This window comes from Microchirus variegatus (genome assembly GCF_963457635.1).
Source record: "Microchirus variegatus genome assembly, chromosome: 8".
Taxonomy (NCBI): domain Eukaryota; kingdom Metazoa; phylum Chordata; class Actinopteri; order Pleuronectiformes; family Soleidae; genus Microchirus; species Microchirus variegatus.
The window spans coordinates 11,121,336-11,146,826 of record NC_139809.1 but is presented as its reverse complement, the minus strand read 5'-3'; the positions used below and the strand labels follow the sequence as shown (position 1 = coordinate 11,146,826).

Here is a 25,491-nt window from a genome sequence, read left to right as displayed (position 1 = left end):
CCTGTTTTTACTGAGAACATGTTTTTCTTTCGGTCTCCTGGTGTCTGAGCACCCTGAGGTCTTTTTCCAAAGTAATGTGTACAGAGTGACCTGTGGAGCTGACAGGAAACTGGGAGTTCATTTGTCCTTTTTAGTGTTTCCCTACAAGGATGTTGTCCACCCTGTAATAATCACATACAAGTCTGCTTTAACAGAAGGAAGTTAATAAAGATAAAAATCTATGGAGACAAGATTCCCTGACCTCCAGCCACTGCATGACTTTGCACACAAGATTGAATGTGTTTGCATTGACCAAGTAGTTTCACTGTAGTTTCATTTTACATTTTCTATTTGTTCTTTAAATATAAATTGATATTATGATGTTGATTCTATGGCGACCGAAAGTTGATGCTTTCGGGTGTTTTCCGTTTGTCAGAAAGTATTTTAAATGCAGAAATATAAGACGCTCCCACCTACAACTTTGCAGTCTTAAAGGGGAAACGACAGACAAGTGTTATGTTTCAATAGACGTTTGTGTTTGTGTATAACATAAACAGGTAGATACTGAGATACTGCGTGGGTGCTGTTCTTTGCAGTATATCGGTTTAAGGAATAATGCAACCCTTGTGTGGTAAATTGAGTCATCAAAAAGAAAATATACGATTGGCATCACTTTTCTGTCCTCGTTACTGTTCGAATTAGTTTTAACATTGTAACTGCCAGTTATTAAGACCAGAAAGTGAGCATTTAACCATGCGGTCAAGGTCTGATCATTTAAAATAAGCGACTCAAAGCACTGAAAGCCAAAAAATATGATGATATGTAATATAATATTGTACAATTCGCTAACCAACTGAAAGACACGCATCAATGTTCTTGGCTGAATACACACTGTGCTGTTGATTGGTGTCAAATCCATCGCTCTGCATAGGAGGAAATATGAGAATTATGTAGAAAAATACCTCACACATTAAAACATATAGATCGAGTTTGGATAAACAACATAAAACAAGTGTGGTGTGGTGAATGAGAGCTCTGTTTGAATGAAATAAGATCATTGTCTTGTGCATTTAAGATGTGTGTGTGTGCTGTCTGTGTTTTGTTTGTTTACAGCCCAGCTCATAAATCCACAAAGCCAGAAATGCAAATATTGGAAGGATTTCAGTTTATTTTATTTATTTATTTATATATATATTCATCAGTGAAGTTTGCTCTTTTAGTATTTGCTTCATTGACCAAAAATTTGTCTGAATGCAGTTAGTTTCTCCTCATTAATTGTCTGTATGAAGCAGTCGTCTGTCACTTGTTGTTACAGACTCAGTTAAACAGTCTCGAGTCTGTGAGGCCATGCAGTGTCTATCTTTGCCGTTCCCCACATCTGCCCTTAACCCTGTGGGCATAACAGAGCTCGACGTAATCAGACGGAGCCGCTTTATTACACAAACCACCTTAAACCAAATACCACTTCATTGATGCGTTATTTCACTTGAAACAACCGTCCAAAGTAATGAGACTGCAGTTAAACGTTGAATAAGATCATCTGGCGGTCACTGGTTTAAATACAGCTCATTTTAATGTAATAAATAGAGCGGAAAAATATATTCACCTTGATTTGAAACCTCAGAGCTGGAGCAGAGATCTGCAGCGCACATTAAATGCATACTTCACATTTACAGTGTTGTGGATAAGCAAAATCCCCAATGATACATTCAAGATATTTGTATGAAATGAATTGAGCTTTCCCAAACGCCCTGTTTTTGGGCTTAGGAGCTCTGGTAGTAATATGTTTGCTTGCTAGTATGGTTCTTGTTTTTCACCTTCAAACAAGTACAACAACAATTAAAATAGGGGATGGAGGATCACTGAGGGTTCAGGGCCTGAGCTGCTACACTGTTGGCACTTTGACTCTGCCACAGCTCAACCATATTTTATGCTTCCTGAACCTAATTTTGAACAAAGCGCATTTACAACTAAACTTAATGTTTAGAACTTCAAATTCCCAGCATGAAATGAAAAATTACTTGGAGAAAGAAGGAAGGACAACATAAATGGTGAAAATGGCTTAGCAAACAAAGAGCCTGCAGTGGTCTGCAACTCTTGGTCATGGTAGAATATAACTGTAGCATGAACTTTAATATCCCTAACTTTTTGTGAGTAGTGTTCAGTGTATTTATTGCAGTCATTTCTGCTGCTCCTAACACTGACCTTGGTGCAGCCTCACAGCTCATAGATTTTTACTGACGGGAACAATGCACAGTTCATCGTTTTTGTTACGTTTTAAAGAAACCGTAATGAAATCATTGTTAAATCTTTTCACTTCTTTTATGTCTCGTCTTTCCACCGTTACGTTCGCGAAGCATCAATAAGACTATTGATGACTGTCGAGGCTGTCAGAGTCGGTATCAATAAAATACTGACAACACCCATCCCCAAGTGACGAATCTGTGTGATTGGCCCCTTCTGTCTTGGAATGATGCATCATGGATGAAGTGTCACTTCAAATGGTTTTTTTTGTGACATCTGTCAATTCTCCTCATTCACACAGTGTGGCATACACTGCGAGAGATTCCGCTAAAGAAGACTTTGAATGGGAATACTTCCCCCCAATTACCAGGCTCCTCTGGTGATGCATCAGTGATATTGTGCGAAATAGAATGAGGTGTTTCTGTGCGAAGAAGACCATTAGGAGAGAAAGGAGCCCATTATGATGAAAAGAGAAGCCGAGAACGAGAGAATAAAGAGGAGAGAGGGAGGGCGGGTCTATGTGTTGCCTCCTTCAACAGTGATTCTTTCAGTGAACACTTAAGACCCGTGATAAAACATTTATTTGAATGGTACTCGCTCAAGAAAGGAAAAGATTCTCATGTGAACTTAATCAAAGCAGCAAAGTGTCACATGGAGCTGTCAGTCTGTCGCTGCTGCACCAACACCATCTGCAGAAACACAGGAAGATTATACTAAAATCATCGTCAACTATCTTGATCATCGATAATCGCTTTGAAGCTTTTTTTCATTGTTAAAACACGATTTCTGATTGTTTTAGCTTCTTAAATGTGAATACTTTCTTCGTTTCTTTCCGCCACATAACAAAGAAATCATTCAAACTGAATCATTTTGGTTTGTGGAGAAAACAAGACATTCAAGAACATCGTCGTTTCTAGCGTCACATAAACATACTCAACCAGCCTCAACATTAAAAACCTCCACTGCTTCGTTTAGGATGGCTCATCCGTTGTTTTCCATTAGAAGCCCATTAACCAGATCATAAAAAAACACCTACCTGTTTAATGTTGGGGTTTTATCAGCATTGACCGCCAAGGAACTTTACGAATACTGGCAGCTGTAAAGCAGAAAGCAACGTTAGCTGCTGCTAGTTAAAACCTATTAAAGAAGGCAACTTTTTACTAACACTTTTGTCAACAAGAAAGAAAGCTGAAGAGCTGTCATTGAACTGACTTTCAGTTCAATGTGCAAAGTCTGTTTACTTTTGTCGTGAACATTGGTTTAGTCCTGCAATGTTTCCCAACCCTGGTCCTCAGGGAACACTGCCCTGCCATGTTTTAGATGTTACCCTGCTCCAAAAACAGCTGACTCAAATAACCCTCAGCATCATCAAGCTCTGCAGAAGCCTGATAACGAACTTATGTCAAATTTTTTTAAATGTTATTGTTTCAACAAAATTCTAAAATGTTTCAAATTGTGTCATTTTTTTTAAAGTTATATTTCAACTTTTGTCAATTTGTTTACAAAAAAAATAATGTTTCAACTTTTGACCTCTTAAAAAAATAATAATGATAATGATGTAATGGTTTTTTTTGGTTTTTTTCCAAAAACTTTTGTAAAAAAAAATCAAAAATTGAATGTTTAATCTGAATCAGGCATCTAAAACATGACAGGACAGTGTTCCATGGGGGTTGGGAAACACCAGTCTACTGTTATCTACCTTTAGAAACCTTAGTTACTTTTTTCACGTCAATTTCTGCATAAATCTGACTCTAGTTGCCCATTTTTAGATTTGCATTTGTATTGTCCAAGTAGATCAGTTGCAGAAGTCTTCTACGATCCATGTGACTTAAATGTTGATATCCACCCATGTTAGGCTGTGACACCTTTTATACCTTTATTTGGAATGAAACAAATTTTATTTGGTGTAATATTGTACACATACTGTACATACTGTACACGGTCCAATATGGATTAGAACTTTATATGATTTGTATATAGTTAGATTGTCAAATGAGTCCAATTAAGAAAGAAAATTGTGACCTGCAAGAAGTTGTAAAAATTGAAAAAGTTCCTCTTTTAATGCGCCCAGTATCATGTTTACCATAAACGGCCAATGTCATTTGTCAGTAGCCGACATCAGATAAAAAATGACGTGATACAATGCCGAATTAGGCAAAACACCGAGTCCCAGTTTGCCCCCGGCTGCAAATGTTCTTGTTAAGTCTAGAAAAGCACTAAATGAAATCCTCCTCCTCGGATAATGATTGAATTATGTGAGGACTTGGTCTCCATGTCCAGAGGGCAGGCTCTAATTTAGTTGCTATAATCCAGTGCTGATTCCTTTCTTTAATGGCCACATCCTGAAATATAATTAAACAAAAATTGAGCCATAATTATTACGATCCTCGTGATCTGCTCAGTCTCCGTCCGGCTCTGAATGCTTCTGCTCATTATCTCATTTATTAGCACTTGCAGTCATGTAAGTGCACGTTTTCGTGTCATTGATTTCTATTCCTTTTTTTCCCTTTCGCTCTAATGCGGCATGCGCTTTACTCCCACACTATTTCCTGTTTAGTGAACACACGGCTTTGAAGAAAATAAAACCTCACATCGGCCTGCGGGGCTCGCATTTTCTCCCCCAGAAAACCGCAGACCTCAGCAGAAACGCTGCATCTCCTGACGTTTGAGGAGGCAACGGAGCATCACTCAAACAACGAGAGAGAGTTCAGATCCACATTCACACCGACGCTTCATTACACAGCTCTCGTCTGGCTTCCTCTTACGTACAGATCATTTATTTTGATGATACGGCTTTGGACAGATTTATCTGTGTGCGCGTGAGGAAGGCGCATAATGTCACATCTGAGAGGCAGAGTTTAAAAGAAAGCCTTTATTTGCCTGCGTATTTCTGACTCTTTGTTCTCCCGGCTCATTATTAACCTTTTTAAAGAAGGAAATGAAAGTCGCGTTCACGTACCAACGCAGTGGTCGATGTCTATTTGACAGGTTGAATAATTAACCCTGCTGCTGAAAGGCCTGGATTTCTCCAGCGGCCACCTGACTCCACAGCAGCCTCGAGGACCATGTCAAACCTCCTTCTATTATTCATGAAGAGATATACGAGGAAAAACAAAACAACTCCACACACGGAACCAATGAAACACTCTTCCAGTGACAGCAAACAAACTAGTGGTTAAGTTGTGTTGAGTGGTGTTTTTTTTTCAGTCGCTTATGTCAATATTAGTAGAGCAGGACAAGTTGATCCTAATAGGACATCGTCATTTGACATGGCACTACATCTCAGTTTTTTTTTTTCTTTGAGAATAACTCACTTGATGCTTCTCCTGTCTCTCTCCTCATCATCCTGTCCATAAACTTAATCTCCCAAAGAGAGTTTCATTCAGTTTAATTGAACTTTGATCTCCCACAGCGACCGTCAGATCATCAAATACAACACGCTAAGCTGAAAACTCAAACACACACACACAGGCAACTGTGCATTAAGCCCCACATATTATACATTTAACATGGATTTTAAAAAAAGTGTTAAAAGTTTACAAGTTGCTCACTCTGCCAAACCAAAGTCAAGAAAGTGTTTTCACGGGAGCTGCCGGTTTACTGCTGCCTCTACTGCTTTGTTTGTGTCACCTCTGTACTTTTTTAATCGGCTTCAATTAATTATTTGCTCGCACTTATTTGAATTTATCAGACAAAACTACATACTGTTGTATCGAGGTGAGAATCACAGGGTTCCTCACAATTCGACGGTCCACCAATACCAATAATATCATGATACAACAATGCTGTCATAATCAATATATTGCAAGACAATCATACAGCGATACATCACGACATCTGTCTTAACTGAAGAAATCAAAACATCCGTGAGAAGTTGAAAGTGCAGGATTTCTCAATTTATTCACATCATAGAGAATTGAAGGGAGATGGAGCATCTCTTAACGTAGATTTCACCGCCATTATCACACTGTAATCTCACTTTTCTTTGACCAGGAAGTTTCCCTCGTTCATTTGAGCCGCGCCACTTTCGAGTGCCTTAATTTGTCAATTAAACCACTTCCCTTATGTATCAGACAAAGAGTGGTGAAATGACGTTATCTTGTGGTTTTTCAATTACTAAACTTAGCTATTGTCCTCATTGTTTTAATTGTATATCATCAGTGTATCTCAGCCGGTCACATTTGCTTGCACCAGTACAAAAGAGCTCTGTTGTGGAGTGGGCTGTATCTCTGCCTTTTAAAGTCCACTTGCTTTGCTGCTGCTCCATAAAGATGTCACAGTGAAATGAATGTTCCTTCTCCTCCGCGAGGGCACAAGTTTTCTAGTCGCTGCTTTATTGAGCCTCGGCTCCGACGAGAGAGCCCCTGGAAGCAAACCAGAGCAATCTTTGGAAATTTAAGAAATCTCTTTTTTTTTTACCGAGCAGACGAGCAGCACTAATACCATGAGATGGCAAAGTCTTGGCTTTGGGGGCGGTCGCTGGACGGTAGAGTGTTCCGTGTGTCATACAGATCAGGTACTTACAGAAGCGGCCACGGGCTACTCCACTCTGCTCCCCCAGTCTCTTTAAAAATGTGTTTTATTCTGCTTTATTTATTTATTTTGTTTGTAGCAGTAGCTTCAGGGAGCCATTTGTTGCTGCAGTTCTTTGAGCTGTGGACCAGTCTGTCCTACGGTCCCTGAATGCCCCCTGCCTATGCTGATAGTCATAATGTGACATAATACCCAGAGTTGTTAATGACAGCTACAGTACATGATGTGATGTTCTGAGCTTTTTCCCTCTTTGCAAAGGAAAATCTGTGCTATTCTACACTACCGTTCAAAAGTTGGGGGTCATATAGAAATGTCATTATTTTTCAATGAATATAACAGTAAATGAATCAGAAATACACTCTATACAACTAACTATTCTCGGTGCAAACGTCTGGTTTTAATGAATATGTACATAGGTGTATAGAGGCCCATTTAGTGTTCTAATGGTACATTGTGTTTGCTAATAAAGTTGGAAGGCTATTGGATGATTAAAACCCTTGAAAACCCTTGTGAAATGATGTTAGCACAGCTGAAAATAGTTTTGCTGGTTCTTTCACGAAAGGGCAATATTATTATTTTTGAATAAAAATGATTATTTCTAATCTTGACTACTTTCTATCCATTTTGCAACTCTTTTGATGCATAAGTGTGACTTTTAATGGAAAACACAAAAAAATTGTATAGGTGACCCCAAACTTTTGAACGGTAGTGTATGTCTTGCATTTTTGTTACCCTACCCAGGAAACTGAGAAAATTATGCTAATTCAAATAATGTGCTCGCCTGTCATTTTGTGGCTATACTAAAGCCAGAGTTCAAAACCATTATGGCCCTTCCACTTCTGCAAAGTGTAAAAAAAATCTTCTGACTTTGTCATCCCACAGGAAAATGTGTTCCTAAACCATCCTTGCCCAAATTGAATGATTCAAAAGTCACTAAGTGTTTTTAAAACATGTACACACTGGAGGCGTTACTCCTTATTACTCATACATGCTCCAAAGCAGGTCAAAATCTCCGTTTGCACACAATATTAGAATAAGTCAACGCTCCAGTATCAAACGCATGAAGAAGCGATGTTTCCATAATTTTCGTCATCATCAGTTTAACGACTCCGTACACAAACAGTCCTGCTCCCTTTCTCTCACTCTCCGTCCTGCTTTGTGTTAATGCTTTAAATTTACAACAAAAGCACATTCAAGTGTTGTTTTGTACTTTATTTGACTTAATAACCAGTGAGGAGAGGCCAGTCTCAGTGTGCAGACCTGCCCGTGCATTTGAACCAGTCGCAGCTGAGATAAGACTGACTGACTTACTGAATAACACATTTTTTCGGCCACCTGCTGATACATCAAAGGGCACACTGACATCTGAGACTCTGAGGGTGAGCTTTGAGAAAATTGCCACCAACAGTGAAAAGTGTATATATAATGCATAGTCCATGAGCTAAAGTGACAAAATACAAGACGGTCAGCATCTCCTAGCCCTTAATCTTAAGATCTGTTTTTGTTCAGTTAATCCAGACCAAAATTGTTAAAAAAACATATACTTATACTTTATATTTTGGTGTTATTTCAGTTTTCCCTATTTCTATTTGAATGTCTGAGATGTGAACATTGATTCAGAAGTCTCAAACCAGGTTAACAGCTTCTACTTTTTTCCTCTCATTAAGCCACAACACTTTGATTTTATTCTGTCTCTCTAGCAAAGGAAGCAACTTTACCAAACTTTTATTGTGAATGGAGGAAGGGTACGGTGTCAAGGACTTTGCACATTATTTTTCTTTACAAGGTGTAAGCATGAATAACTTAGGAAAATAAATTATAAGGACCACAAATAAGTTCCTTCACAGTTCTCCTGGCTGTTGTTATGCAAATAATACAAATAGCAAGTGGGGAAAAACAAAGGTGTGTATACCTCATTTCCAAAAATCTATTCAGGGAGCGACTGTAATTTTGGACCTATGGGGTCTCGGATGAGTCATGTTCTGGTCTAAACCTTGTGCTGTGTCTCACAGCTAAATGTCTGCTCGCTATAATCACACCTGGCCAGAACCGACGCCGGTGCCCTCTGGTGTTTTCCCCTCCACACTCTCAGCGTTAGTCACTCTCTCAGTTTTCCCGTCCACCTGGGCATCCAAACACAAACAGCGGTAAATCCAGCTAAACTCTCATGTAGCTCAGAGGAAAGAGCCAGACACGCGAGAGCTTACAGTTGATTTCTCCCCGTCTTATTCCACTAAACATTCAGGTCTCGGGAGACGAAATAAATGGAGGCACAGTCTGCCGTTGTGCTAACAAAACACATTGTTCTCATAGCGTGTGCTCCCTGCCTCACTGAGAATTACAGATTACAGATTTGTTCACATGTAAACAGTGCTGCTAAAGATGAAAGGGGCCTCAAATGGAAACATAGTGTTTCTTCTCTCCTTGTTGTAATAATTCAACATAACGGAAGGCAAGTATTATTCAAGTTGTTATTCCTTTAAAGGTTTGGGATTAATTTTTACACATCCAGCACTGACGGAGCAACATTAAACGTTGAGTTGAAGTTATAAAAGCGTCAATCCAAACATTCAATCCAGACAATATGTCTTTCTTCTTCACTTCAAAACGCACATAAATAGCAGAACCTGTCCTCTCTGTCATTTTTATGATAACACTGAGTTATGTGGGAATTATTCTCGATAAATGGATAATTCCAGATCATAAAAAGCTTTTTGGTTGGGAGTGCTGGCGGCTCTCTAGTCCTACCAGTTCATCTCTTATTTTGTGGACTTCAAGAGGAGCATAGGCCTCAGGAGATTAGCTGCTAATCCACCTCCACATGAACTCCAGTTCCACTCTGTAAATGGAGAAAATGGATTTTAAAAAGGCCACGTCTTGTGGAGAATTCACTTCCTGTGACATTCTTCTCCTCGCCAGATATAACGCAATTAAATGTCCTATATTCATGTTTATCTGGGTCTCGTGTTAACTGAAACCTGTTTAGTCGAGTCACTTTAGCCTTTACACACAGTCTATCTGTCTGACACTTGATCGATTAAGCGTTTTCTTACAGAAGAGAGCGAGAACCGATTCCTGTTGACTGCAGGCTCGTCGTGACCAAGCTTACAGAGGGAAGGGGGGGGGGAAATGACAAACCCTCTGAACAAGTTCTTTGAGCAGCTTCTGAATCGGCCACACTGACGCTAAGTTTGGCACAACATCGCCATCTGCTGATTCACAGATCCTGACTGATGCTGACTGAGTGAGCAGGATAAAAAAGTCCAAATAAATGGACCTGGGAGCAAGATTTGACAATGTTTTTGTTCTACATTCAATTTTTCTGTTCAGTTAATTCAGATTTTTATACGATACATCTCTGCCTTTCAGATATTCTCTGAATCCCATACACACACAATACACAGTGTCACACTTAATCAGAATAATCCTTTTCTTAAAATTTCAACTCCTCCCTCGGTGGAAAAAACTCCACTTGCCAAAAATGCAAAAACATGTCTGTTTTGTGTGAGTGCGCAGGCAGCTGTGGCTGATGGAGCAGAGCAGGTGCTCCATTAATCGCAGGGTTAGAGGTCCAACCTGCGATTAACACGGGCCGCGTCAGGATCTGTGAGCTTTGACGCCGAGCCACATGTTGTTGGGTGAAGGCTGCTGGCACCTTGCATGGCAGCTGTGCAGAGTGGATGACAGAGCTTTGTCCTTCTGGGGGTTGAAAAGCTGTTTGTTCGTGCACTCACGTTATGTCGTTAAAGTGCGCTGCATGAGCTTTAACCTGTTGTTTTTCATGTAATTTGTTATCCATGATAGGCTTCTTTTTTTTTTTAATCAATCAATCAATCAATCTTTATTTATAAAGCCCACAGTTTACAAAACATAGTTTGTCTCACGGGACTTCACAGGGTTTGTGACATCCTCTGTCCTTAGACCTTTGACCAGGGTAAGGAAAAACTACCAGGGAAGAAAAAAAAGAAAAAAAAAAAAAAATCTTATCTTTATCTTTGTTGATACTTGACTGATTACTCTATTATTTTCTCTCAGCCTGGAGACTTTCTGAGAATCTACAACTTGCGAGCGATTCCGGGTTCCGGTAAAGTACCTGGGCTCACCAGCAGCCAATCAGAAGAGGTGGATCACTTGGCCTTTCACCTTCACGGTGGAACGACGTATGGCAGGGGGATCCGGGTTCTTCCAGACAACAGCCCCGAAGTGAAGGAGCTGAAGAGGTAAAGAAAGGGACAGGGAACTTATACCAAGGCTAGAAATAGCTTACTCACTCACCCACTCATCTTCTACCACTTTATCCTCCACATGAGGGTTCGTCCTATGTCCCAGGGCCACATGGAGACAAACAACCATTCACTCTCATACTTGTATACAGTCAATTTAAAGTGTCCAATTTGCCTAATTAGAAATAAAGTTCCAGTAGAAAACTACTGAGCTCTGCTACTATGCTATGGTACAGCCTTTATCTTGGGATCTACATGCCCATATTAGTACATGCCATACTTTATTGTCTGTACCGAAGACAGCATGAAACTGTTAACAGACGTTATAATTCAAGTGACAAATAACCTAATTTTCTCATAGACTGACTTTTTACAACTGGGGGACGGCCACTTACGGGAATAAAGGTCAAAAGTGAATGCAACTATTCTTGAATGTATGAATGAATGGTTTATTTCGGACTAATATACATATATTCTTGAATATTATATGTAGATTTAAATGTGCAAGTTTAAAAATGTTGAGCAGTAGGTTTCAGGGGTGATGTTTTGAGTAAAAATACTGGGAATAATTCAAGATTAAATGCCGGTTTAAGACCAACTTAACTTAAAGAAGACATAATGCAAAATCAACTTTTTAATCACTTTAATACTTGGTGTGGAAAAAAAGATGACTCATGAGTCATGTTTTTGTGGTCCGCCTCAGTCTAAGTACAGGAGATAACATGTTGACTTCTGCGATCATTGCTACATCACAATAAGACATTCCTGTATATGTCTACTTTAACACAAGCTTTGGTGTTTTGTAGGTGACATTTAAATGAACGGTTAACTGTGTTTATTTGCCATGAGCTCATTTCCTTCACGTACTACTACAGATCCCTCGAGATGTTCACAGACGTCGACGAGGACACGCTGAACGACTCGGAGCTGTTGGACGTCTGGAGCACGCCACCAGAGTCTCTGAGTATGAAACAATATTTAGTCAGCAGAGAAATGACAGCACGCTGCTATGGTAACAAACCGCTTTCTGTTACCGCTTTCTGTAACAAACTGCTGTTAAAGTGCAAGTGTCGGCTTTTCAGTAGTGTCGTCTGACAAGTGAATGTGGAGAAGATCTCAATATTTTTTGATTTGAAGAGCAGAGTGGTGCCGCCTGCAAGTATTTGATGCGAAGAAAAACATCTTAGCCAGCAGCAGATAGAATAAAATCACAAAAGTCTCTTGGCTGATGGATGCATGGATGGTTAGATGGGTGGAATTAAACATGGCTGTTGTGAATCTGCAGGGACCCGTCTCCATTAGCTGAGTCTTCTAAAAGCCCACGCTTCACTGGGGATTGCAACGTAGTCCACAAAGTTTGACCATGACCTGAGGGACAAACAGCTGCAGCTTTAAAAACTCACCCACGTTAAAAGAAAAGCTCCTGCAGGCCTAATGTACCTTGTTTAACTCAACATTTAGGGCACAGGTTTCTTAAGGTGCTCTTTTTAAAAACTTCTCCAAACGTAAGATGCCAGAGTCAACAAGAGAATCTTCGTACAGAACATACTACACTGTATGACCCATCTGATTTCCCTTAAATTTACCAAGGTCGACCTTAAAAAATAGTATAGTGCTGCTTCGGGAATACAGAAACTGTATTTACTGTGACTGCAGTGAGAGTAAAGGTGCAGTTAAGTATAACTTTTGTCAGATTATATACCTTTTTTCACCCGTTACCTCTTGGTGGGATCTGCTACTGTTTAACATTACTCTGTTTAATTAATGTCCTGTGCTGCTATTGCCATTGATTTGTAAGTCTCCGTCTAATTCAGTCCTTGATAATGTCTGTGTTTGTGTATTCAGACGGGGACATGGTGGATAAAACCTGCACAGGTATGAAACACGGCACCGCAGAGCAGAGCTCGCTCCCCAAGTATCACTTAATGTCTTTTTCTCTTGCCTCAGATTTATATTTAAAGTCACCACTCGCTCTGCAGACTCATTAATAGTCTGTGTACTTTAATGCACTGGTTGTAAACTGCACTTATAGTTTATATATGTGTGCTTCCTGCTGCTAAGTTTTGTTTCTCTTCTATCTTTTTGGATTTCCGGGAATGTTTGGTTAAAAATGTTGAAAAGTGGATCAGTGTCTGGGAATTTTAAATATGCCTTAAGTATAATCTTAAACTTCAGCTACTACTAAGGAAAAAAATAGAACCAAATTCAAGAAATGTAAATGGTGGCACAAAGAGGACAACGTTCGGTAGTGCTTTAGATTAGGGAACACATATTAACATGCATATAAGTAGCATACTAGCCCTTTATTAGTAAATATTAAGCACGTATTAACACCTTATGTAGGAAATATCTTAGAGGTAATATAAGTAGAATAAAGTGTTAATACATGCTTGATATTTACTAATAAAGGGCTAGTATGCTGCTTATATGCATGTTAGTAAGCACCTAGTTACTGGTGAATAAAGTGTTACCCAAAATTCCATTTATTACTTGTGAAGTTTTCTCTTCACAACAATTGAACTCTGCTGTTTTGGGATGGATGCTCTCTGTCACGAGCCCCTCCCATCAGATTGAAATGGACAGACACACGAACGCTTCATACGCAGTAAACGACCCGAGGCATTTCTCTCCCATCTCTGAAAAACTCCACCGATAATAATGACACGTTGTTGTGTTTGTGTGTCTGACTCTCTTTTCGACTCTTTTATCCTCTTTTAGATTGCTTCGCAGTGTATGCAATTGTTATCAGTTGTGGAATAATGACATTCTTTCCCCACATGCTGCTGCTTGGTGGAACAGAACATTGGTCAGCCTCCATTCACAGGCCTGATTTCCCCCAGGGCTCTAAATAGAAATCTGGGGGAGGTGCAGAAAACTAGTTTTTTCTCAAATCCCTTGATTGACACTTGGTTTATCAGTATAAAATATATTCAGTGTCCAACACTAAAGTAAATTAACCCCATTTAAGTATATTTTTTAAAACTGGAAATGTTATTGTTATTTATTTGGCAAATAACAAACTATATTCACCTTTTTATGCCCAAATTGAGACGGCTCACTGGGCTTCTTCCCTGAGAAGTGAGAAATTAATCAAGCGTAACATTCAACCACAAAGACAAATTATTCTGTTCAGGAAAAAAGTAAATAACTATTATTTGTCCTCTTAATCAAGTAATAACAATGCACTTTAATATTGTTTTCTGTTTTCTTGTGATTCTGTAAATTTGAAAATCCATGCATATCAATAATGATTTTATTTTAGCATTAAAAAATTATAATTTTGGTTACAGAGCTTCTACATACTGGTATTTTAATATATATATATATATACACTGTGTGTGTATATTTGAAGTACATGAGCAGTGAACTAAACGGTCTGTGTCTTGTGTGTCGTCGTCATTGTGTTCAGAGAGGAGCTGTCATCACGACATACGGCCTGTGAAGCTGTCTGAGCTAAAGCAGTGTGATCCAGGTCGGGTTCACCACGTCAGAGTCCAGCTGAGATCCTACGAGCCTCGAAGACTCCACCAGGCTCTGAAACTCTACTGCAGCAAGTGTTCAACCCTGTAAAGACACACACACACAAACTAAGTCGGCTAATGTCACAGTGTTACTTTTACTTTGTTTTAAAGTGGTTTAATCCTATTTGAATGTGCTGTAAACACAGAGCAACCGAACCCTGAAGTTAAGTACAATTCTGCAGCATTTTTGTGAATGCAAATACAGTTTCACAGACTACACAATGACTACTTTTTCTGTGCTTGTTTACTCTTAGCCTTCATGTGTGAATATTTGTCCGGAGATGAAGCATTAAAATGTCTCTCTGGGTCATACATCTGATTTCTGGCAGGCTGGACGTCCCAGATGATGAACTGGTTGCAGGTCTGTTTTCTGAGGCGTGTAGGGACTCTGGCTCCTGTACTCCTCCGCCATGGTTGTTCTCTGGACATGTGAACGTCCCTAGAGATTCTACAGGGTCCCCAAACCGAGCTTTGAGCGTTCACCTGTCCACGCAGCTCATATGCGAGGGGAAAACCAAAGAGCTTGTCTTCCTCATGGGTAAAAAGTTTGTAAAACCTAAAATATTAACACCTAATAAAGAGGGCTGGTGAGACAGCTGGTGACTCTGTTGTGTTTTGCAGGTTCAACGCTGGAGGAAACGCGTCGACTGGCGCCTGGTTACCAGAACATCATCCCTGTGAGGTCGTCGGACGGCCAACTGGCTCTGCTCGACCTGTCTGCACCATTCCTCTTCAGGGGCAGGAAGCGATACTACGGGTCAGAGACCGTTCCATGAGTAAACAAATCATTAGCAAGAAGCTACGTCAGTCATCTAACTGGCTTTCTGATTATGACTGATAGTGGGTTGTTATCTCTTGAATGACCATCAGGGTTTGACTTTGCCAATTGCAAAAAAGGCTGTTTTTATGGGCGTTTAGAAGAGAATGAACCTGAAGAGTTATTTATTTAAGTTATGGTCCCATTAAAGGTAGGGTTGGAGATCCTGGAAAAAACAGTTGGAACGGGCTAAATTTTGAATTCAAAAGACCAAGCCCCTGTCTTCAGACTTCCCTCCAAAGCCACGCCTCCATAGCACAGGAACGAGCAACGAACGCAGATTCACGAGCGCTGCTCAGCATCGGTAACTTTCGGTACTTTTTGGTGACTGTACGTTTTTTGGATACTTGTTAAAATGACGATGTGATGCCGAAAAACAACAAATACAAAAAGTGAACCTACCTGTCCAGTAGAAACAGAGCAACCATGGCATCATTTTGCCATAGCGTTGCTGCAACTTACTGTTTGGGTTTAGCCATCTAGCATTAGCTCTGGCATTGTCTTTTGAGCATGTGCGATTAATGCACTATTAAGTATAGACAGGAGGGTTAGGGTTAGATGGCAGTTTGATTGATGCATCACGATCCAATTTATTTGTTCGGGCCGCTCATTATGATTGGATGGTGTTTTTTCAGACCTGTGCGCTCCACAGCTGACCGACATTGGATTAATTCACTGGTTACAATCGGGCTTTGAAGAGGATTTTAAGCAATACAGTAAAATAATGCTCCAGAAAATGATCTCCCACCTCACCTTCAAGAGTCAAATCTGGAGTGTATTGGTACACGGAGGCAAGCACAAAATAAGATCCACCCCCTGCTCATCTAAATATGGTAACTTCTCAAAAAAACAACAACCATATGACACCAAGTGCTTCACAACAACAGCTCACAGAAAACGCGTGGCACTGACGTCTGTGAGATAAGTTTATATTTGGATTGAGCAGATGGGGCTAATGTATGTTGTTGTCTCGGTGGATCAGCCTCTGAGGCTGGATAGTCCACATTTGTAGAGAGAGAAGCAAATAAGCTTCCAACAGAGACGGTTATCAGCCGAGGACAGGCATTTTATATACATCTACACCACCATCAGGTCTTACTGTAAATGTTTGGTCCAGATTTGTCTTGTATATGTGATGTTGTTGTGTCTCAGATGCTGCTAGACGAGGTTTTAAATAGGAACTGCTTTTACAAATGATTCATAATTCAAAATAATGTCTGGTAATAGTATAAATATTTAATTGGTGTGTACGTTCATGCCCCAGTATATAAACAGAGAAAAAGTGTAAGATGAGAGTTTTATTTTACTCTCTGCTACTTTACTAACAGTAGATCATGTTTCAGAGGAGCCGTACTTTTCCTGAACTTGGGCCATTGTGGATTTGTGTTAGTGAGAAAGAACTCTTCTCTGCAGAGGTAATAGTTAAAGTTAGCACACAAACATATTCTCTATGTGTAGGTTTGCTACAGTGACTATTATAGTGATTATTTATTTGTGTTTTCTTTTGATTTGTAAGTGCTAAATCACGTCCTACTTGACTACAGTCTACAGATACACATGCTGAGCTGTTGAAGCATCATTCACTCACTCTTTGTTTTCCTGTGCTTCAGGTGTAAGCAGTGTTCTGAGGCGGCAGTGAGGGAGCCACGCACTGACGGAGCGGAGGTGATCGATGAGAAGGTCGTCGCAGAAGGTGAGACATAGTCTGCTTTGAAACCTCTGGGCTTTTAGCAGACACCCAGAAGCAGCCCAAATACAACAGAGCTCATTTGACTTTGCCAAATGTTCACCCAAGCCAGAAAGAAAACAAGTGAGGAGAGGAGCAGTGGGAGAGAGAATAATAATAAAACGATAAATAAAAGTAGATGTGGTGTGTGTTATTGTGCATTCAGCCAGATATACGGTCACTGGTGTTCATCTCTGCAGAAACATTTCCTTTTTCAGTTGTAGTTTTCTCCTCTTGAGTTCACAACGATCTGTAGTGCAGTCAGTTCTTCCATCAAGTAGACTTATTTAAACCTCTTAGAAGAATATATACATGTATATATACACATACATGTATGTATATTTTGTTGTTCGTTCTTAGGTCTATTAGGCCACACGTTTGTATGTTTTGTTTTATTTATTTATCTCTGATGTACAGCACTGTTTTCAGCTGTTTTTAAATTGCCTTATCAATACAGTTGGATTGGATTAGATTGGAACCCCTCCAGTAGAATGGCAAAGACCCTCCAGCAAACTTAGACACAGTTCAACGTGTTCTAAAATAACCTAAACTTAATCTTCCAATCAAATTCTCTCCAGCCTCGACTCTTTGTAATCGTATAACTACTTAAGAGGCTTTTCTTCCACTCCTCTTCTGTTATTATCACATTGGCCTCGAGCTCCCATAATATATGATATAATTGGTGCCCCACATTTAAACTCATATGTCACTGTTGTGTTTTCAGCGCTCAGGTTTGGCTGATAGTTTTGCTGAATGAATCAATCAACAGCAGCTGTACAGTAAATCGTGTTGGACGGTTTGTGTGTCCTGGGGTTAATAGGTTGTAAAAATGCTTGTGAAGTGCAAGCCCAAGACATTAACATTTAGTTTCTGAAGGATTAAGTTTAACACACACACAGCTCATTAAGTATCTGCAGGATCCAGGGCACAAATGTAAGTGACTCAAGTTTGTGTCCTTTTTACTTTTTTCCACCCTGTTCAGCAGGTTTGTAAAGGTTCCCGACAGCTCCCAGCTGATGCGAGGTCTGTTATCGCTGCGGAAAAAAGAAAAACAAATCACACGTCGTTAATGTCTCTGTGTTTTCTGGTCTGCAGCTCTCGGTGTCCAGCTGCTGCAGTTCGTCCTGCTGATGAAGCTGGAGCTGCAGGACGCCAGTGACACGCTGGACGTCTTTCTTTGGAGAGACGCTGTGAGTTTAACGTCTCGTCAAAAAACCAATGTCTTCTGTTTGAGCGTTTACAAAACAAATATGACCATATTGTTATTTTTTTCTTTTCTGTTTTCCAAGTAATTTTTCTTATTATTTTCGAGAGCATTTGAAACAACGCATTTACTCGTTTATTGAGAGCTCGATTCAATGGTAACAACATGGATGGCTTGTTTAGTTTTAATCAAGCTTTACTTTGATCTGGGTTTAAGACACTGGGAGATAGTCCTGTCTTTGAGTCACGTGGGTGGTGTTACCATCAGTTTGTTGACTTTACGCAGGTGTGGGAGGGAGTCACTTGCAGGTCGGAGGTTCTCACGAGAGTTCAAAGTATCGCGATAATGCAGATAAACAGGAAAATAATTACTCGGGCGTAAAAAAAAAATGAAAAAAACTCAAACAGCTATTAGGACACAGTAAGGACCTCAACAAATAAGATATACGATGGCGTTCCAGAAAATAAATCTGGATTCATTCATGTGTACTTCTGATTTATAAACCCTTACTCGTTTCCTCCGTCATCAGGAGCTGTTCTTCGGCGTGTCAGCAGAGGACTCGGCAGTCGATCAGGAGGCTCAGAGACGCATCCAACAAACCATGGATGCCCTCTGTCCACCAGGTGGCAGCGCAGGTATCGCACTAAAAAAACAATCTAGAATAGAATAGAATAATAGAATGCCTTTATTGTCATTATACAAGTTGTACAACGAGATTTACTTGACTTCACCTTGAAAGTGCATACAGCTAAAAACAAAGAACAATAACAACAACAGCAACAACCCGAGTATTGGTCAAAAAGGACATAAGAAAAAGTGACCCTAGTTAATATTCTTATTGCACAGTATGAAATAGCAGGTCTATAGCAGGGTTTAAATATAAAAAGTGCATTTCTATGAGACGTGACCCATAGCAGGGTATAAAAAATAATAAATAAGACTATTTCCACAGAATGAAATGTAATTTTTTTACAGTATATGAAATATAGAAATATAAATATCACAGTGTGAGATGTGATTTTAGCAGCATATAGAATATAAATATCACAGAATGAAACGTAATTTTGCAGTATATAGAAATAGAAATAGAAATATTTACACAGTATGAGAGTGATTTTAGCAGGGTACCAGTAAAAATATAGATATTGCACAGTTTGGAATGTAATTTAAGCAGGATAAAAATCTGTATATACAATATAAGTATTGCACAGTATATAGTATTGCTCACATGAGATGCTACAGAATCTCATGTGGATTCTGTAGTGTAAAACCCACCTAAAAGTATCCAGCTTCAGGAGTGTGTGACAATTATAATGCCAGGTAAATCTTGTGTCCTCAGGGAAGCGTCCGTGGCTCGACTTGTGTCTGACTGCGTATCCCGGAGAGGACGACGAAGGACGGAACCAAACCTGCTACCAGATCTGCCACACCACCACCACCAGAGCCTCGTCCATCCAGTCTGAGCCTGATCCTGCCTGATGCACCTGTGGTAAACCAGTGTCCTGTATAAGAAACTGTGTGTTTTTTTTTGTGTGAGACAAAATAACTGTGAATAAATTATTACTGCAATCATTTTATTACCTGTTACACCTAGACTTTTTTTAAATAAATGAAAAAATAAGAAATTCTCCCTAACTCTCCGTCACTATAATAACTGATAAAAAATTGCAGTTGAAGCTGTATCTGGAAGCAAGATGATGCTTTCTGTACAAGCTTTGCCTTTTGAATAATATCAGTCATTGTGTCAAGTGTCTGAACTGATCCACATTGATGGAGCTGTACTGCCACCTGCTGGTCAACTGAAAGACCTGTGTTATTGCTTAACCAGATACAAAAAAATACTGAGACTGGGCTTAATGTTCACTTATTTTCATTTCTCTGTGCCAGGACTTGTCGTGAATTGGCATAAGTTGTACCTTTTTATGACCATCATGTTGTCGCAGACCAGATTTGGCATGTGTAATTCTCATTACCGTAACTCCTAGACCTTTTGTGATATCTAGAAAATTCAAAACCACTGGGAAGCAGAGAAGTAGAGCTTTGCGCCCATATACACACCTGATTCAAGTATTTGAAGACCAGGATTGAGTAACGCTGCTATGGAGTAACACCCAAAATAAAATGTACTCCAAAAACAGGCAGAAACTAGAAAACTAAAAGTCCAGGACTGACAAAAAAAATGTGTACATATGCAAAATAGTTCAAAGTTCAAATTGTAAATGTGAAATTGTTTGTTTTTGTCATTTTAGAGTTCCTATTTTGTTATAAACTTGAAAAATCCAAATCCGTTTTTATGTCTTTTATTCCCCTAAACTGTTCAAAACTCACAGTAAAATTTGAATAACCGTCAGATTTTGAGAGTTGAACATTTTTTGACGATTCTACAGGCATAAAATCATAAATAATTGAAGGCTACTTTTATGCCTTGCACCGATATATTTCTAAAACTAAAGCCCTGGTTTCTTTCTGTGATGTTGTAAATGATACAGATCAGATGAGAGCAGCAGGAGATGGTTGGTGTCCTACTCAGACTGTGCACTGGGTGGCAGACAAGACTGGTAAATGTCTCTCTTTACATTGACTTGTGAAAGAATAGTGATGTGATTTCCCTCAGTTCAAGGGGGAAGAAAGAGACACTTTTTATTTACTGTTGTCCATATTTCCTCAGCCTTTCAGCTTCAGCACACCAGAAATGTAAGTGAAGTAATTCCTCACTTATAATTAACAAGCTGTATGTTCATTGTTAAGGTTGTTGTTTCATGAGATAAATATTAAGTGATAGCGAAGTGTCAATTAGCACTTTTGCTGTCATGCAAGAAGTAAAACTATAACTTCTATAGTAAAGGAAAGTAACGTTGGATTATTTAAAGGCAACGATTTTGAGGTCAAAACCTTTTTTTTTTAAAAAACGTTGTTTATTATTTTATTTTTCTCCTCTTGAGTTCACAACGATCTGAAAAAATCTTTAATTCTCACATTTTTTATGTTTTAATTCAAACATTTTGCACATTAAACCCCCTAAACGTCACGTGTTATTTCTCCACTTTATTATCGGATCAGAATAAGCTTGACAGATGACTGCCCTCCTCCTCCTCCTCCTCCTCCTCCCTCTCCTCCATCGCGCTCCCTCCCTCGGATCCTCCCATGTCTCTCGGATGATCCGCGTCTCCTTCGGTCAGATCTTTGCGTCCCCGAGGCCTTTGAGCTATCAAGTGTGGCTCGATGAGCACAAACTTTCTCTGACGGAGGAGGACAACGCCTCTCCTGAGATCCAGCTCTACAAACTCCATCACCACCACCACCACCACCCTCTGAACAGCTGCTTATTTAAGTGTTTCCACTCCCGGACACTATTCCACTCTGGGGTTTTCATCTCTTTGGTGATGCCTCCAGACTGGAGCCGCACAGGGACGCACCTGAACCCGAGAGGTTCGCTGGTTTTACGCGAGCAAAGACTTGGTGAAAGCGGTTTACGCGGTGGGAAACTTGAACTTCCTGTGAAGGAGGTCAGACATGGACTGTTCATTTAGGCTCACTCGGTTTTATCTTACGGGTTAGACGGAACAACACTATGCCAAGTCCACCCGTGACGTTACTGTGTTTGTGGCTGTGCAGCGAGGCCGTCGCGAGTCAACTCGACTGGCAGAAAACAAAGACGACTTTCACTCCTCATTACGAGTCCTCCGCCGCTGGAAGGAATGCGCAGAGCCGGGGATGGCGCACTGTGAGTGGAGAGGACAGTGTGGGGACGCGCGGCGTGAACTCGCAGGCCTCGTGGGTGGAAACTGTAAACCGGTTGTCGTCTAAGCTCCCGGTGGCAGAGATTCCCCGCCGCGCTGTGCGTAAAAGTAACGCGCAAAATGGAGCCGAAGAGGAAGCTTTGCGCACAGAGGCGCGGAGAGTTGGATGCGTTCCTGGAGAGGTTCTTCGACAAACCCGGCATGGGTTCACCTGCATCCCCCCGGACAAACTGCGGCAAAGACGCAGCGCAAAACATAACAGACTAAAGCGCAATGAGCCGCTGCAAACGGCCGTGGCAGAGGCGCAATTCGGCGTCAACACCAGCGACTATGATGAGGACTATTCTCAGCCGGACTTCTCCGACACCACGCCGTTCGTGCCGGGAAACGCGCGCACCAGACGCAAGCAGGTGAAGAACCCGTTCTTCCCCGTGACCGCGGAGTCCTACGGCGCGTACGCGGTCATGATCCTCGCCATCATCATCTTCACCGTGGGCGTCATCGGGAACGTGTCGGTCATGTGCATCGTGTGTCACAACTACTACATGAGGAGCATCTCCAACTCGCTGCTGGCCAACCTCGCGCTCTGGGACTTCGTCATCGTCTTCTTCTGTCTGCCGCTCGTGGCGTTTCACGCGCTGACGAAGAACTGGCTGCTTGGAGAGTTCTCGTGCAGGATCGTCCCGTACCTGGAGGTGAGAGAGAGAGAGAGGGGGGAACCTCTGAAGAACAGGTCTGATGAGTGCGTTCAGCTCAGGGAGAGATCATGTGATGAGATTACATTATACAGTTGATAAGATGTATAGTTTGGGAGATGGATTTATAGTTTCTGCTCCTGTTCTCAAGGCAAGATTGCAAGAAGGATGACGTGTAGATCCAACAAAGTTAAATTATATAACGTTAAGGCTGAATATTATGATAATTTATCCTTCATATGTTTGTGAATTTGAACATGAAGCTGCAGGAGACATCAGTGGTGCAACTGTGGCCTTGAAGGAAGTTTGCTCTCTGGTAGTCGTAGAAGAAAACTGACAGTTTATAGTGGAATAAAAACTTAAGGAAAGTACAAATGCTTCCCAAAAATACTGAAGAAAAGTATTGTATTGTGACTTTTCATCGCTGGGTCGCACAATTGGTGTGTGTGCAGTTTTCTCATCCTAATCCAATATTAGATGTTGCAGAATGAAATGAGAGAAATTAGGGGTTTTTAGATGATGGACATGGTGAACGTCTCAGAGCTCATGCACTAAAGTAGAGTGGCTGCAGTCAGGGTTCACTTTGTCATTCATGTCACTGAATGTGAAGAATACAACCAGACTGAGATCAGACCACCCTCAACCACCTATGTGCAGATCAGATTATTTTTCATAGTACAGTTAAGATTCTTTGAGTTTCCAGTGTTCCTCGTTTGTCAAGTCGAAATGTTACACAAAAACACAAACCAAGACATGAGTCTAGCTCAACCTGAATTGAGGTCGAAAAGAAAAAAAATGTTTTTTAAAGAAGATGTAAAACTCTCATCTGCACATCTGATGATGATGATGATGATGAGGAGGAAGGCTGTTCCAAAGCCGAGGGGCTTCCACCACAAAAGGCCCGGTCACCTCTGGTCTTCGTGGTTGGCCGACCTAACCTTAGGCCGTCAAAGTCCTTGTGCACAAAGCCTACGTCTAAAGAGGAAAAACTTTCCCCTTAGACTTGACTAATTCATGTGTGTCTTAAGTGAAACATCCTCCTCAAATTTGGTCAGTTCCAAAACTAGGAAAAGTGGAGGTGTTCGGAATCATGGCTACAGGCCGGAGTATCGATTAAGATGTTTTTCTGTAGCTGCCTCTAAACTTTGGAACAGTTAACCCTTAGACATGAAATCTACGCCCACCATTGAACATTTTTAAATCGCCTTTTAAAGACCCACCTCTTCTCCTTGACCTTCACCTCAGGATAATGTAGTTTTTACCATTTAACTATTCTATTATGTCCGTATTTGTTACTCTTTTACTTCTATTTTTATTAATTATCTGTAATCACTTTGGTCAACCTTGGTTGTTATAAAGTTGACTTGACTGGAGCTCAAATTACCAACATGTTGACAGTCATCATCAGCTGATTCTGTTCATACAGAAATTTGTTGCATTTTTGCACATTTTCCACCTGGTGTTGATACACTACCAAAAGTTTGGGCTCACCTATACAACTTTTTTTGTGTTTACCATTAAAACTCACACTTTTATTCATTTAAAAGTGTTGCAAAATTAATAGAAAATATAGTCAAGACTTTGACAAGATTAGAAAGAATTATTTTTATTCCAAATAATAGTTTTGCCCTTTTCGTCAAAGAACCAGCAAAACTGTTTTCAGCTGTGCTAACATCATTGCACAAGGGTTTTCAAGGGTTTTCTAATCATCCAATAGTCTTCTAACACCATTAGCAAACACAACGTACCATTAGAACACTGGAAATGGGCCTCTATACACCTATGTACATATTCCATTAAAAACCAGACGTTTGCAGCTAGAATAGTCGTTTACCACATTAACAATGTATAGAGTGTATTTCTGATTCATTTTATGTTATATTCATTGAAATAAAAAGTGCTTTTCCTTCAAAAGAAAAAGTGACCCCAAACTTTTGAACACCAGTGTATGTTTTCAAGTGTAACCAGAGTCTTCTTTTGTCCTCAGGTGGCGTCTCTTGGGGTCACGACCTTCACACTGTGCGCCCTGTGCATCGATCGCTTCCGCGCCGCCACCAACGTGCAGATGTATTACGAGATGATTGAGAACTGGGCGTCCACCACGGCCAAGCTCGCCGTCATATGGCTGGGTGCTCTGCTGCTCGCTCTGCCCGAGCTGCTGATTCGCCAGCTGGTCACCGAGGACGGCGACCCTCCCGACATGACGCCGTGCGAGCGCTGCGTGGTCCGCATCTCCACCGAGCTCCCGGACACCCTGTACATCCTGGGCCTCACGTACGACGGCGCTCGCCTCTGGTGGTACTTCGGCTGCTACTTCTGCCTCCCGACGCTGTTCACCATCTGCAGCTCGCTGCTCACGGCTCGCAAGATCCGCCGCGCCGAGCGCTCGTGCGTCCGCGGCACCAAGAAGCAGATCCAGCTGGAGAGCCAGATGAACTGCGCCGTGGTGGTGCTGGCCATCGTCTACGGCTTCTGCATCATCCCGGAGAACATCTGCAACATCCTCAGCACGTACATGGAAGCCAGTGTTCCCAGGAAGGCGCTGGACATCCTTCACCTGGTCAGCCAGCTGCTGCTCTTCTGTAAGTCCGCGGTGACGCCGGTGCTGCTCTTCTCCCTGTGCCAGCCGTTTACCAAAGCCTTCCTGGACTGCTGCTGCTGCTGCTGCGAGGAGTGCGGCCCCGGTCCGCAGTCCCCGGACGCCGACGACGAGCTCATGTCCGCTGAGCTGGAGCTGTCGCCGTTCAACACCGTCTGTGAGGAAGCCTCCACCTCTGCTGCCTACCACACTGTGGGGACACACTGCTGA

The 25,491-nt window shown here is 41.0% G+C and overlaps 2 protein-coding genes across 2 annotated transcripts in view; both read left to right on the top strand.

The window, feature by feature from the left end:
• Positions 1-19,726, top strand: part of pot1 (protection of telomeres 1 homolog) — a gene marked incomplete at both ends in the record, with an annotated part of 37,690 nt that extends 17,964 nt beyond the window's left edge. Inside the window, 9 exons of the mRNA XM_083893492.1 lie at positions 10,792-10,976; positions 11,855-11,943; positions 14,389-14,545; positions 14,830-15,038; positions 15,122-15,257; positions 16,928-17,010; positions 18,139-18,233; positions 18,777-18,882; positions 19,587-19,726. Coding sequence (XP_083749618.1) covers positions 10,792-10,976; positions 11,855-11,943; positions 14,389-14,545; positions 14,830-15,038; positions 15,122-15,257; positions 16,928-17,010; positions 18,139-18,233; positions 18,777-18,882; positions 19,587-19,726 — 1,200 coding nt within the window. The remainder of the gene's footprint in view (positions 1-10,791; positions 10,977-11,854; positions 11,944-14,388; positions 14,546-14,829; positions 15,039-15,121; positions 15,258-16,927; positions 17,011-18,138; positions 18,234-18,776; positions 18,883-19,586) is intronic.
• A 2,092-nt stretch (positions 19,727-21,818) lies between these two features.
• Positions 21,819-25,491, top strand: gpr37a (G protein-coupled receptor 37a; the record flags this gene model as incomplete). Its single annotated transcript, XM_083893493.1, has 2 exons — positions 21,819-22,682; positions 24,670-25,491. The coding sequence occupies 2 exons, from the start codon at positions 21,819-21,821 to the stop codon at positions 25,489-25,491; spliced, it is 1,686 nt and encodes a 561-aa protein (XP_083749619.1).